Below are 14490 nucleotides of genomic sequence, written 5' to 3' on the forward strand. Positions count from 1 at the left end.
TTCGTCGATCTTGTTTTCAATTGCTTTTTCTTGCTACTTTTTCCATTAGCGATTAAATTATCGCTCCGGTGTTGCAAGTCTTTTAAGAATTCTTATGCGTACATATTAATATATTATTATTATGCGACGAACGGAGAGCGATTTGACGCTGGCTCACGTCCTGATGATGTCATAGTTTAAACATAGGGATTATCATCCATCCTCCGCGTCCGTTGCTGAGTTCTACCGGCTTATCGGTAATTTTAAACACATCATCACCGAATATTATAATCACAGTCGAGCCCACTATTAGTTGCTCTGGCAATTACACAATTATCATCGTAAAAATAAACAATAAAACTTTAACGAGAGTTTTGCTAGTTTTATTAGTATACTATTTAGCGTGACTATTTATTTAAAGATAATTAAATCATTTTCACGATGCGTAATTCTTGTGTATTTATAGGAAGAATGGAATCTTATTAATCCACTTAACAGCTGATCACATTAGTCGCGAATAAATCGCGTTTCTTTGGCGAGAAGCGTCTTACGGCTAGTGCGTGTGTGTGTGTGTGTGCGCTCGTGCTAACGTGTATTTTTACCACAGCGATAAATGTTAAGAAGTTGATAAGTGCTCAAAGCGAGATTATATTTTCAAGCCATGACTAATAAGTTTTTCTACAACCAAAATTCATTTTCGATTCTACCGCAATGTAGCTTGTAAATTAGTTTTATCGAAAATCTCATTGAATTTTTCATTAGGTCAGCTTATATTATTACTTTCTTAATTTACATCAAATCAATTGTAATTTGCATAAAACCTTGCAAAACTTATCAGCATTTTCTCCTTACGAATTATCATTATTAATTCTTGCTGTATGCGATTATATTTCATTCATATATTTTCAACATTTGTTATATTTATTTTAACAAGAATTTACTGTTGGTTATACTATTACTAATATTACTATAATATTTTCATTGGTAAGATTTATAAATTATTTAAAACAATAATATTATTAAAGCTTTGGAAAGAAATTTGGTTTGTACTCGATAATCGAATTAATTTAACATAATAACATGAGCTATACTCTAAAACTTTGATCAGCCAACCTATAAATCATTAATCATAGATATCGTATGCTTCGTTTAACACGCACATTCAATCAATTCTCCAAACGAATGAGACCACCAAGCTTGGCATGTGAGCATCTTTTACCAATAGAGTTAAAAATTTAATTTTCAAAATTCGTTTAACATTTATCGACTATAGTACAAATTTCTAAAGGTTATAAATGCGAGAAATTAGCACCAAATTGTTTTACGAAACACTCGTCGTAATAACCTAATTAAAAAATCAACTCGACATAGTTTAAGAAATTCTTTGATTATAAGAATAATCAGAAGGGGTGAAAACGTCATTTATAAATTTTGTTTGGCTCTCTAGTTGGGAGGAAAATTACAGGATAGAAAATCTCAAACCTTTTGGGAGGAAAGCCTGAAGACCGAAGCAGTAAAAAATCCAATGTAATCACAGACTTTTGGCTGGTTAAAAACGGTCTAATCCACTATATATTCTCACAGAATAAAACTAGCACAAACACTTGACACCAGCCCCTATCGAGGGGATGTAAACCGGTGACGGAAGATTCAGGGGGGCATGAGTCATTCTCATCGACGATCAAGTAGGATCGCTCTTACCGAATAAATAACCTCAAAAACAGTTGACTAAAAACTCCGGTAACGTTAGAGTCGACAGAGCTTCAATTCGCGGAGATTCCAGAGCACTAAAAATAAATTAGCAGCGTTCCCCAACGACGCACCAGGAATTATTCAATCGAGTTTTCCAACTCGTAGGGGAAAACGAATCGTTGAAGCGCACGGGGAACATTAATAGCGAGGCGTCTGCGAGAAAACAGTATTGCACACAAAGGACGAGAAAGATCTCGATTGTCCAAGTTGGAGAAACAGAGTTCCAAGTGTAGTAATAATATCCGACAATATTCTTTGACGCCAGAAAGGATAGTATTGCGGAGGACGATCAAACAAAATTTTAAGAGAGTTTGAGGAAGAGAACGGCAGTAACGAACTCTACCGCTGCGTGGAGCCGTTTGGCGCGATCACTGCGCCAAGCCAGTTCCATCTGGTGGGGGAAAACGACTAATCGTGGCGGAGGGGAGAGCTCTCATCCTGATTCCTGGCCAATCGCCATTGACGAACCAGCGAGTCATTTCTTGATAGCTTTTTCGGCAAATGAGATACCAACCTTGGTAAACAGTCGATAAAACTCCTTGTTATCCCTCTGAATTATGGGAAATTCATTACTGGGAAAAGAATACAGAGAAACTTTCAGTTGTCCAGTATTGTCATTAATGCAATATATATCTACCCTCACAATTGTGAAACAAACTTTTAATTAAAAAAAAAACTTGTATAACTTACCAGTTGATTTAGCCAATTATGCTCTTCTAGATTCACTGTAAGACTTTAGGTTTGATAAGTAAATCTATTGTTTCTTTTTGTACATTCATTTCGAGATTCGACAATTTAAATTAGTTGGAAGCGTAAATCGTGAGAGACTTGTGAAAACAACTGGGAGAATATTCGGAAAAGGATGGCGGACTATACGTGATAGAAAAGAGAGGAAGATAGGATGAACTGAAGCTAGAAATACATTGCTGAAATATTTTGCTGTATGGCATGGAGGGTCGACCTCGATCCTTTGTTTTAAGAGTCCCCTTCCCCCCCCCCTTCTCACTCTCTCTTTCTCTCTTTCACGCCCGCCTTTCAACACTTTTAAGAGAGAAAAAGGTCACTTTGCCAGCTGGCGAAAGTACGATGAAAAAAAAAATCGTACGTAGTGACATCTAATGTTTCTAAATATTTGGGTAATTATACAGAGAGCTGTAATAAGGTCGGGACAGAATTAATGTAAACAGTGAAGGTAGAAATAAAGCAGGGATAAACATAGGCTACTTGTGCGGTTCAAATGTCCAATGTTTACCGTCATTTTCTCCTATGAGAATTTTGCAATTAAAAGTTACTCTAATCGAGGCAATTAACGATGAACACTGTAATGAATCGTGCCAGGCTGGAAAATTAAAGATGAAAAAGTGATCCGGTAGCGCTATAAACTGAACGTAAATCATTGAAAAATATAACATTGGTACAAATTATTGTTGTATTGAAAACAATGGCAAAGAAAACTTAATCTATCACAAAAGGTTATTGATGATTTAAATAAATAATAAATGTATTGTATGGCTAACCAACAGAAAGCTAACGCGAGTGAGAGTTTTAACGGAATTGACGGCGGGATTGTTTGTCTATTTTCTTTTGTTTTATTTCTTTCCACGTAACGTAACTCCCTCCTCTCTCTCTCTCTTTCTCTCTCTTGCCCTTTCTATTTACGCTGCAGTACACGTGCATTCATAGTAGTGACGCTTCAGAGATCATAGATACAATATTTACGAGGTCCTTCACCCTTTTCAAATACGTAAACGCGCAAGAAGCTTTCGTGACTCGTAGGAATCTCGAATCTATAGTAGTCCTAAAAAAATGCCCAATCGATTTCTCCATAGTCAAATGTAACAACAAAGAAGTAAAAGATAAACAGATAATTTCTAAGAACTTTACACTAAAAAGTGTTTAAACATTGAAACTTGATATTTCAAAACAAGATTAATGTTTCGATTCCTGAAACCCACGTGGACTTCTACCTACCACTTTACTAACCTCCCCACCCTCCTACCCTTGATCTTTTTCAACCATTTGTATATGTATACCTAGAGCTGATTGTTGCCGTGCTTACTAGATTTGTCCAAACTTTCTTAAGAATTATCATATGCATAATCATGCTTTAACACTGGGGAAGACAAAAACTTATGATTGAATAGTGACAAATATTCCAACGTGGGTTAAATAAATAAAAATATACATTTTCCTACATAATCATACATAAACAATGATACACATCGGTAAAAGTACAATTATTTACAACGTACTATGATTATTACATAAAAAATGATATAAAATCATATGGTTATTACAATCACATACTAACGATGACGTGCCAAAGTTACTACATACTTTATACATATTCAGTTTCTCAAAATAAAATCGAAATCTGAACAGTTTATAAATAACCAGCAGCTTGGAGAGTTGTACGGTGGTGCGTACTAATACACAGAAACTGGCCGGAAGACAAGCAACTTTCGTCCAAAGACAGAAACTTCGAAAGTGCCAATAGTAATTCCGGAAAATACTAAACAAGAACAATGAAAAAATACGGTGCAAATCTTTGACAAAATATTCCCAAGCTAATGGAGAGTAATAAAAAATTCACCGGATTAACACATATTATTCAATTGAAATGGTAATATTTCTCTCGGCCTATTGAAACAATCGATAATACTCTTGAACGTTACAATAGAAATTCCTGTCACTTCTCAGAAATAACAATTTTAAAATTATGAGAAGGGCCGTTTATACATGTAACATTTTCGATCTTAACCATAAAATAATAATGGAGTAAGATTTGATAAAATAAATAGTTAGTGTACACAATAACATGAGCTGGATTTTATCAGATAGCTATGAAATGGAAAACTATTTGAAGAAACGCAAAATTTGAATTAAGACGACGTATAGAAGAGAGGAATGGATAGATTTATGTTTATGTTAAAACTAGGGAATTTGTAATACGAGATAAGAATAAAATAGGATTGCTAGTAATAGGTGATAAATGGAAAAGCACAAAATATACAATTTCGGTTAAAAAGGGTATCGAGATAAAGTAAAGGTGTAAGAATTGATGCTATTATGATATTAGGGAATGTTATTGGTAATAGTCGCGAAATGCGAAAAGTTCAACGAGAAAGAGAAAATTTGAATTAAAAGCTAAGATGGAGGAGAAAGGTAGATGCCACAAGAGAGTGGAATAGGGAAGAGTTAAGTTCGTTGAGAAGATTGGAGGTTATCGATAAAGGGTTGGTTTTTTTAAAGTAAAAAAGGGTTACAAGAAGCAGGTAGAAATCGGGAATTGCCGCCGAACCATGACACACCCCTTGCTACGTCACGTTCCCTGTCAAGCACCGACGGTAACCGGATAAAATACAGTGTTCCGCGAATAAAATAAAAATGGAAAGTTTTCAACTAGGTGCTGGGATATTTAGAAATCGCAAAAAATGGACTTACCTTGTGAAAAACAGCTGACTTTTCGTCGAGGACGACTAAACCCGTCCTGAAATTCTCTGGAATCGTTCGTATCGGCTCCGGGTTGTTCCGTCCGGCGGATTTTCCCCCCACCTGGGAAGAAAATACCGTTCTTTCTCCCGTACACCCTCAAACGCCAACTGTCAACTCACTTAATTCCAGAAGCCGTCTCCCACGGGAGATAACGCGCTTCTTACTCAAACACTTTCACGAACCAACTGGACTGGATATCACAGAATTTCGCATATCCGCTGTAATGATAGGTTGCCAGCACCGGGATCGATGAATATTTTTCTTTCCCTACGCGCGAGACCAGCGTCCCCTTTGGGCACCACTGCTGAATTGCGCGCGCAGGCCGCTCGCTCGTTCAGCGGCTTCGGCTATTTACATTTCGGTCATCTTCGACAATTCTCGCTTCGGACGAAATAGGTGCAATCGTGTTATCCCTATACGCGTGCTCACCAGATATCTTAATTAAGTTTGCTCGTTTAGGAGGGTAATTATATAATTATTTAACCGAGAAAAAAAGAGAACTCACGGATCTTTTGTATCATATTACTTAACTCACTGAATGGCTTTTTACGCTTTGTACTTTATAAATAAGATTTTCATTGCGGTGCGTTGACGCTTGCGCACTTCCTGTCATTTTTTTATCAATTACTGCTCAATTCGTTAAACGAAACTTGTCCAGAATATGTCGCGCGAAATTTTAAAACCTAATCAAAACTACATCTACAATTAAATTAATTAACTTATGTATTTAATAGCAACTACTATATTACACTCTCTTCGTTGATATTAAAACTCATAGAGTAGAATTTAGAAATAACAAAATTTTATTTACAGAATTGAAATAAATTTATTTAATCCTATAGAGGTGGCAAGATCATTCCAAGAAAACAAATTGACAATTCAATTTACGTCAAGGTGCACTACGTAACAAAGAGATCTCATTTGTATCATACACCATTGAAAATTGAGCAAAATCCTGTTGCGCTAACTAGAATTTAAAAGTGCGTATAATAAAGTAAGAAAATCGCCAGAAGATAGGGGGAGGCAAGAAGGACTGAGAAAATAGAAGCTCTTGGTTTTATCCATAAATTCAAACTTATTTCGTAATATTATCAAATCAATATTTAATCAGCCTCTATAATATAAAATTTAGGAAGATTCCTTTTAATCCCATTTGTTCACTTTTGAGTACTGTTCAAATACAAAAAAGCTGGTTGAAACTCCAAAATATACTTAAATAGTAACAGCAGTCTTTCGTATATAATAGTTTGACTCCGCAGTTGTAAGCTTAATACAAAGCTAATAAAATATGAATATAAATTAAAATTTAAGTTTCATCAACATATAATAAAAATTATTTTAATTTAAAAAATAATTCATGCCCCTGGGGCGATCAAATTTGTATCTATATATATGTATTTATATTTATATATACTATGTATATATTAAAAAAAACATACGCAACAATCGCTGGAACCTAAAATATTTTCCAATTGAGTATTTAGGCCTTTTCAATAATCTAATTATGCTAATAAGCAATACATTTGACAATTGCGATAAACAAAGCTAGGATTCCCTTTTAAAAAAACTGGCCATGATTGTACCTTATCCTATTCCTCTTACACATAAGCTGTAGAAAGACGATATAACATTGGGGGGATCTGTTTAATATTCTGGTATGAGACTCATTTCTAAAATCGGTTTTTACGAACTTACTTCTAATACATTTTCATGGTACTCAAATATTAGCTTGCTGAAAATAATTTGGAATCGTCGAACGAAAGCCTGCAAGAATCATTCCTTGCGAATAAAAACGAGAAAAGACAAAGAATTTCGAACGAAAAGTTGAAAAGAAAAAAAAACGTTAAGAGAAAAGAAGAATAGAAAAGGAAATAAAATCCGTGGCAAGCTACTAATATTTTTACAATACAGCCTTATTCAACGTATCTTAAGAAACGTAAAGCCTACTTTTATAAGTTCTGGTTAACTATACTTGTTATGATATTGCGAAGAACCGTAAAATTAGGAATCACAGATGTAAAATTATCTTAATCACACGAACTACTGGTTATTGCGTGATTTCCTTACACAGCATAACGCGTTATCCATAGTTTTACTCACACTAGGTGGGTCAGTATGTATTTTACACATCAAAATGAAAAGTAAAGATTGGCGCGCCCTCCTCACGACAGACCTTGGGGAGTAAAACATATTTTCTCGAGTTCGCCAGTCGAGGAACTCACTGGGGATTCAGCACGTTCGTCCTGCTCCGCTAATTGTTCGCTATAATAATGGGGCGTGCTGAGATAATCGATCAAACGACGAGGAAGTGGTAGTGTTGGGATTAGATCTCTCCGCACCATCTTCAGAATGGCAAATCTGCAAATGTGCTGGAGACTCTGCACTTGCTTGAAGCGAGACACTGGGTGCAGCAGCTGTACCCTCATTGGACCCAGAACCGGTCGCCGGTGCAAGAAAAATAAATAGCGTCCACTCCGCGAATGCTCCACTGCGTTCTCGATAAAATCCACTATAGTATGTGACTTGAATTTCGTACAGCTTCCAAAACTGAAATTACCTGAAGAGATAAAAATTATTTTATCATCGATAGTTCATTCATGGTATTAGGTGATACTAATAGCTACATTGATATAAGATAAAGCTTTGTCCAATATTTTTAAATCTGTTTTCCGTGCTTGAATTTTCGGTTGCACTTTTCGCGTAGTGTTATGTAAAGAGTTATTTTCAAGTGCAAAAAGTCCAGTTAATGAAAGCAGTTAGTAACATTTGATAGTCAACTCGACCAGTGATAAACTTATAAGCCATAAGGATAAAAGTACCATTTTTAAAGCATTCAAGGAAACAGTTTTTCTAATATCTATCTAATGTTTTAAAGGAAAATACACGAACCAAAATTCTTATAATTATTCATATTTTAAAGAATAAAATAAAATAAGGAGTTTTTGGCACTCGAATCTCTATGAGTCTTTACACAACAATTTTCATGTGGTACAAGTATCGCGTGCTGTAACACTCTTGCGTAATAAGCCCTTATCCCGACAGTTCGCGTTGGTCGAGGTGGTCCGAAACCAGGCAAATGCAAGGCTGTAATTGGTGTTATGTTCTCAACTTGCTCTGTAAATTCTTACTGTAAAGTCCGATCTCCCAGCACCGGGCGAAGAAAACGAGAGGATTAATAAGAAGTACCGCGAAAGTATAAACAATACTCTCGAATTTTGGAATGCCTAGACTCGAAAATTTTCTCACTTGTCTGATCTCGGGTTACCTCGGCGAGTGTACTGCAAGCATTAGAGTTTTGGCTACGTAGGGTTTAGACATAATTAAAAGGAATAAGAAATAAAATATTAAAAAAGATGTATGGCTTTTCGTTGTTTTGTATTTCTCGAAGAATCAATTTCTTATGCCATCCAGCTATGTCTATTAATTTGTATTATAAACTTTCTTATTTTTCTCACCTTGATCATGTTCTATTCTAACATGACGCACGCAACTGTTGAGTCTGAAAGACAAGGAAAAGATGTAATGATCATCACTGCTATCTCGAACAATGAACGATCCATCTGGTTCGTTAGAAAGAATCTTCTCCGCAGCCTCGCCGGAAATAGGACCCCAGTACCATCCATACTATTAAAAATGATCAAATTAATAATAAGAACAAAACTTGGATATGCGTGATATTTGGATAAATAAATATTTACTAACATCTTTTACTTTCTCTATGCTGGCAGCGAAATCCATGCTAGTATCCTCGACTGCTTCCTCTTCGAGACGTACTGGAGGAATGGCTGTCGGAGGATTTTGTCTTTGTGGGGATTCACATTTGGTTACCATTGTGCTTAGAGCATCTTCAGCCTGTTCCACACTGATCTGACCATTGTTCTTCGGCAGTGGGGGCAAAGCTCGTTTAAAAAATGGTAATTTTTGTACGGAAGTATCATGCTCTGCCGTATTATTATTATTACCATGATGATCCGAATCATTTGCATCATCCTCTTCAACAATCTCCCCTTGGACTATGCTATTCCTCTTTTCTACAAAATGATCTGGTGAGCCCAGACGTTTAAATCTAAATATATTGCACAGAGTTTGCTTAAGATTGAGTGAGAAATTTCTCTGACTCTTCTTGATTTTTTCCCTCTCATTGTCTATTTTTTCTTTATGCGGTTCGTCCCTTGCTTTCTTGTGCTTTATACCTACGAACGAATTCTTTTTATGCTTTTTCGTATTACCATTATTATTATTGTGGATCAGGCCATTGCTGCTCTTGTTAGAGAGCGGCGTATCAGTCGAGGAATCCGTGTGAGGATTGCTATACTTATTATTGTTATTATTTACACCGACATTCTTTGGCATTGCAAGATTAATCGAGGCATTATGACACGCGGTATTTTTGTCACGTTGTAGCTTATTCTCACTAGAGTCACTTGAACTTGAGTACAATGTTTGTAAATACTGTCGCACTTCGTGGAGAGTCATGTGAATGGGTTCACCAATATTGTGTGCGTGCCCATTAGAAGCTCGGGCAGAATGTCTACCAGAGGTGCCAGGAACACTGTGGCGTTTCCCGTTTCCAGCCTCGTTACAACAAACTTCGGCTAGCAATTTTTGAGATTTTAGCACATGAGTTACCGCGCGAGATTTGCCACAGTAGTGTCTAGACTGCTGGATGTGAGTCTCCAACTCGCTTTGCGAACTGGCGGAAACGTTCCTCCTTCGCTTCCTGTGGTGCCTGTGACGCTTAGGCCTCTGAGGAGCTCGCAAGTCGTGTAAAGGCCTAACTACATCTATTGGCACAGTGTATATATCTGAATCAAAGGGCACATTATACATGTCACTGATTTCACTGGTAGTCAGTACATCGTGGGACATAGCTGATGTTATAAAACTACTATCGTCTACCTTGTGACTCAAACCTGTAGTGTTTATCGAATTGTGAGAGCTAGAGAGACGAGACGAAGCTAAAGAACAACGAGAGTTTGGCCGATTAAGCGTGTTGTATGGAGTTATCGTTATTGTAGCTGTCCCTTGACATGTGGAAGGGGTTAACAGATCCCCTACCCAAAAACACTTAGAATTGTGCAGACTGCGAGTCACAACTGGAATTGGATTAACTGCTGGTGCTATTCTGCCTTCTGGGTAAGATATCCTAGAAGAAATCACTAATGCCTCTTCTATAACTGATTGCACCAAAGTTTTAGTAAAATCCTCCATCCATGGTGGAACCTTGCGCCTCATGTATTGTGCATAACTTAAAAGTGGTGCTGAAAATGTTTCCGAATCTGGAGGCGAAGGACTGTCCTGAAATTCTGGAGGTGGCTTAATAGCCACATCAACGACCTCTACTTCCAACTTGCCATCTGCATCTGTCCAGCCTGGTCCTTTCTTCAGTGTATTGAAATTCTCACCACGCATGCCATCTGAGTAATCAAAGGAGTCTTGTGATAGAGATTTGCTTTCTATGTCACTTTCTTGCATCTGAAAGTAATTTAAATTTGTATCAAAATGTTTTGGAGTTGATGGTTGGATTCATGTTATTTACTTCTTTTTTACAATTACCTCGATGCCAAGATGAGCTCGAACAGAATCACTGGAAATGGATCCTCCCAGCCCACTGCTGCCAAGATCACTCAGCGGTCCAGTAGCACTTAGGGAACATGATGGTGGAGAGTCCATGTCAAATTGAGTTTTTATAATATTGCTAATTTACAGTAGTAAAAACTTTTGAAAATTCCACATTATCCCCTATAACATATGTAAAACAAGGTAAAAAAACATTACAAATAAAGAAAAACAGCATGAATCATCCATACAATTTAACATATTTATACGTTAATTATTCATAATCTTACCTGAAACATGCAAAAATTAGCGATGCGAGAATACTTAATGATTTGTGATTTTCCATTTCCCGTTATACTTATTATTGTATGGTCCATTGTTACAAAAAGCTGCAGAATTTAGAAAATTTAGTTTTATCAACCAATATAAAAAATTTGTCTTAAACTTCTTTTCAAACAAAAAGTATCATCCTACAACAAATAGCCAATTATATATATAGACAAAGAAATTCTAGAACAAATTAAATTATAAAGTGGGCAAATGGTATCAGTCTACAATTGTTGCAGGAAGATAATGGGAAAAAATGATAAGATAGTGGGTAGCACATAGGGGGAAGTGCACGCGATTGTAAAAGAATTAAAATGGAGCTAGTATTGGTCAATGAGAATAGAAATTTGAATTACTCAAAGAAATACGTAAGATTGGGAGAGGCAAACAATTCGTATTTTAGATAATTTCAGAAAAAATTGCGTGTAACTTTTGGCATTTATCCCGGTAAAGGTGAATGTTTGCGTCGCAGATAGTAGAAAAAGTTTGACGTTTGATTGTGAAATATGTGATTACTTACTAGTGCTAGGTTATTTGCATCAATTTGTCACAAATGCAATCGTGAGATTTGCAAAAAAGAAACAAGAAACCACTCATAGCTTCCATGCATCGTTCGCTTGCGAAACAAATCGATATTTAAAAGACAAATGCTAAACTCTCACATTTCACCTTCCACGTCAGTTCTATTCCTATATTCCGCCTGTCACACTTGAGCATGAGAGATTCCATTGGATTCCATTATTCTTATTCAAACAGAGTGTTCAAAAAGTGATCGATCCCGTTATTTCACTGGGAATGTTCCTAAATGCATAAAAAATTCCCTATAAATTTACTTAACATTCCGCATGCGTTCTTGTAATTTTACTTTTGCATGTCTTAATTTCATTTAATTCAATACTATTATAATTGGTGCTAAGGATCTTCGAGCGGATCTGCATTCTCACCTTTAGTATTTCTATTTTTAATTTATTAAATCTATAAGTATCATCTTACTCTCTTGAAGCCAACAAGCATCTTTTATAACTGTAACAATTATAGCCCTTTCTTTGGATTTACAATTAACATTTTTTTTATCTGTGGCGTTGTTTGATCTGATACAAATACAAAATGCGCGCGCTACAGCGCTATCTTCATCGCGCATGCGCAATCGCTACGCACGCTCTATGCTAGCTTACAAGCTTTTAGCTTACCAAAATTCTTCCTTTCCGGTTTACTCATTGGGTGGTTGTGTCTTCTTCAGTTTTAACTGTAATTAAATCTTTCTCCATCTTCCAAAATGAAGATCTTTAAGGATATCTTTACCGGTGAGTAAATAGCAAATGTTCAATTTTATCTTCCAAAACAAATATTGTTCTTGCTATTTAGAAGTTTATAAGAAAAAGAATGAATATATATACAACATATTGACATCTGTGGCTATTTACTAATCGCTCAGATTACTACTTTCTATTTATTTTTTTTCTATATTTTTAAGTTAATTTTTAATCAATATCTTAATGTTTTTAACTAATACTGCCTAATATTTTCTTCTAGTGCAAGTTGGAAGATTTTTCTAACATTTTTTATTCTAACCTCGAAATATTTCTTCATATATAATGTTTACTCATTTATTTTTCTTCTTTAATTGTAATAAATCGGCGAAGCCTTATAAATTTTACTACCAAGCATCTCTAATACCGTTAAATTTTATTATTAAAATAAATTGATTTTTATAGGAGACGAAATGTTTTCTGACACATACAGAATGAAGCTTGTTGATGACGTCGTATACGAAGTTTATGGCAAGGTATGTTGAGACCATTTACAGATATTCATTCTAAATATACTTTAAATTATAAAGTAATGATTTTATCTGAATTTTTAGCTGACCACTAGGAAGTCTGGTGGTGATATTGAAATTGCTGGATTTAACCCATCTGCTGAAGACGCTGATGAAGGTACAGATGAAGCAGTTGAGTCTGGAGTCGATGTAGTTTTAAATCATCGACTTCAAGAAACTTTTGCATTTGCTGATAAGAAATCTTATACATTGTACCTCAAGGATTACATGAAAAAGTAAGTTTGCATTAATAAAATAAAAAACATTTGTATATGGATTAATCTGTGCTATCAAAATATGCTTACTATATAAACAATTAATTTTGTCCTTTTGTAGATTAGTTGCCAAATTAGAAGAAAATTCACCTGATCAAGTAGAGGTATTTAAAACCAACATGAACAAAGTAATGAAAGATATCTTAGGCCGTTTTAAAGAGCTGCAATTTTTCACTGGGGAATCTATGGATATTGATGGGTTGGTCGCTCTTATGGAATATCGTGAAATAAATGGTGAATCTGTACCAGTACTAATGTTCTTCAAACATGGACTTGAGGAAGAAAAGTGTTAAACAAATTTAGATATTCAACAAATTAAAACAATTTTGTAAGTATTTTGATGTAAAGAAATTCTTTTACATGTACAATTTCATACCTTACGCATTGTTATGGTGTTTGGTATTGCACAGTCATGTTAAAGAAAATGGTTAATTGATTCCCGCTATGACGTATGTCATAAGTAACATAGCGTCTATATTAACCGAACATTCTTATTTAGTATAATTCATTAATTTTCATATTATTAATGTATTTGATATTCTGTATTGTAGATAACCTGATTTAAGACTGCACACAATGTAAAAGCTGTGAGATTTATTTAAAAATGGAGAACAACATACAGCTTCCAATCTTATTCTATTGAGCAAATAATTTATTTTGTAGATGGTATTTGTATCATTTACTTCTGTAATAATTGTATATAAAATAAGATAGCTGGAAACATTTTACTAAATGTCTCAAAATTACCTAATAAGTAGTTTAAGACAGCCAATATGACAGTTTGACTTTTTTACTGGTATTTCGAGTATCTATTTATAAAAATTAATAAATGGAAGATGGGGAAAGAATGTGCAGTGGAAAGACACCCAATTAACAATGTAATGTTTTATAATTATTATTTATGTTGCCATTGTTAATAAGCAATAATGGAATTATAATATTTCTGGAAAATATTCAAGATGTCCACGAATAAAGTATAATGCTTTCATAATTTCTTTTTCTTCCCTACCATGCAATCACTTAAATTAAAAAACAAAAAAATAAACGGAAATCGGAAATGAACTTCCGATACTGCTTAATTACTCTCATAATTTATCAATTGTTATCTTTCCAGTTTATTCATTAGAAAAAACTAACTCTTGTAGTCAATTGATTTGATTTGAAATTGTTACAAATTAAACATAAAAACTTTGAATAAATTATGTATGAAGCTACATTTGAAAATTCTGTTTTATGAGGTTTGAAAGTCTAGATTAGATACAAGAATAAAGGAATGTAATAAAA

General features: G+C 34.9%; 3 protein-coding genes across 6 annotated transcripts in view; 1 reads left to right on the forward strand and 2 right to left on the reverse strand.

The window, feature by feature from the left end:
• The window catches only part of hts (adducin 1-like protein hts), a 37305-nt gene extending 31785 nt beyond the window's left edge, over window positions 1–5520 (reverse strand). Inside the window, exon 1 of one of the 2 annotated variants that reach the window (XM_066730131.1) lies at window positions 5176–5520. The gene's annotated coding sequence lies outside the window, so the exon portion shown is untranslated. Of the gene's footprint in view, window positions 1–1461; window positions 2091–5175 lie in introns of those variants that run through there. The other variant, XM_066730132.1, reaches the window with a different exon arrangement.
• Window positions 5521–6024: 504 nt separating this feature from the next.
• LOC136775324 (uncharacterized) lies at window positions 6025–11825 on the reverse strand. 3 transcript variants are annotated; one of them, XM_066729995.1, is made up of 6 exons: window positions 11633–11825; window positions 11076–11174; window positions 10783–10968; window positions 8929–10701; window positions 8682–8850; window positions 6025–7783 (listed from the first exon to the last, which is right to left on the reverse strand). In XM_066729995.1, the coding sequence occupies exons 3-6, from the start codon at window positions 10897–10899 to the stop codon at window positions 7389–7391; spliced, it is 2454 nt and encodes an 817-aa protein (XP_066586092.1). In that variant the 5' UTR covers window positions 10900–10968; window positions 11076–11174; window positions 11633–11825; the 3' UTR covers window positions 6025–7388. The 3 variants fall into 3 exon arrangements, with proteins under 3 accessions (XP_066586092.1, XP_066586094.1, XP_066586095.1); XM_066729997.1 differs by having other exon boundaries at window positions 11076–11255; XM_066729998.1 differs by lacking the exon at window positions 11076–11174.
• A 438-nt stretch (window positions 11826–12263) lies between these two features.
• Window positions 12264–14197, forward strand: Tctp (translationally controlled tumor protein). The gene is made up of 5 exons (XM_066730084.1): window positions 12264–12416; window positions 12828–12898; window positions 12977–13167; window positions 13268–13534; window positions 13758–14197. Exons 1-4 carry the CDS (start codon window positions 12389–12391, stop codon window positions 13497–13499), a joined length of 522 nt encoding a protein of 173 aa, XP_066586181.1. The 5' UTR covers window positions 12264–12388; the 3' UTR covers window positions 13500–13534; window positions 13758–14197.
• Window positions 14198–14490: the final 293 nt, after the last annotated feature.

Source organism: Prorops nasuta, unplaced genomic scaffold (genome assembly GCF_024137725.1).
Source record: "Prorops nasuta isolate Cenicafe-Biocafe unplaced genomic scaffold, Cenicafe_Pnas_1.2 PNAS00008, whole genome shotgun sequence".
NCBI classification, from domain to species: domain Eukaryota; kingdom Metazoa; phylum Arthropoda; class Insecta; order Hymenoptera; family Bethylidae; genus Prorops; species Prorops nasuta.

Excerpts from the sequence above, each read along its gene's own strand:
- LOC136775324 (XM_066729998.1), bottom strand. The coding sequence starts at position 10,899 with ATGGACTCTCCACCATCATGTTCCCTAAGTGCTACTGGACCGCTGAGT. Across the intron at positions 10,702-10,782 it reads GAGCTCATCTTGGCATCGAG|ATGCAAGAAAGTGACATAGA; the intron begins GTAATTGTAAAA and ends AATTACTTTCAG. Across the intron at positions 7,784-8,681 it reads TAGAATAGAACATGATCAAG|GTAATTTCAGTTTTGGAAGC; the intron begins GTGAGAAAAATA and ends TTATCTCTTCAG.
- Tctp (XM_066730084.1), top strand. The coding sequence starts at position 12,389 with ATGAAGATCTTTAAGGATATCTTTACCG. Across the intron at positions 12,417-12,827 it reads CTTTAAGGATATCTTTACCG|GAGACGAAATGTTTTCTGAC; the intron begins GTGAGTAAATAG and ends TGATTTTTATAG. Across the intron at positions 12,899-12,976 it reads TATACGAAGTTTATGGCAAG|CTGACCACTAGGAAGTCTGG; the intron begins GTATGTTGAGAC and ends CTGAATTTTTAG.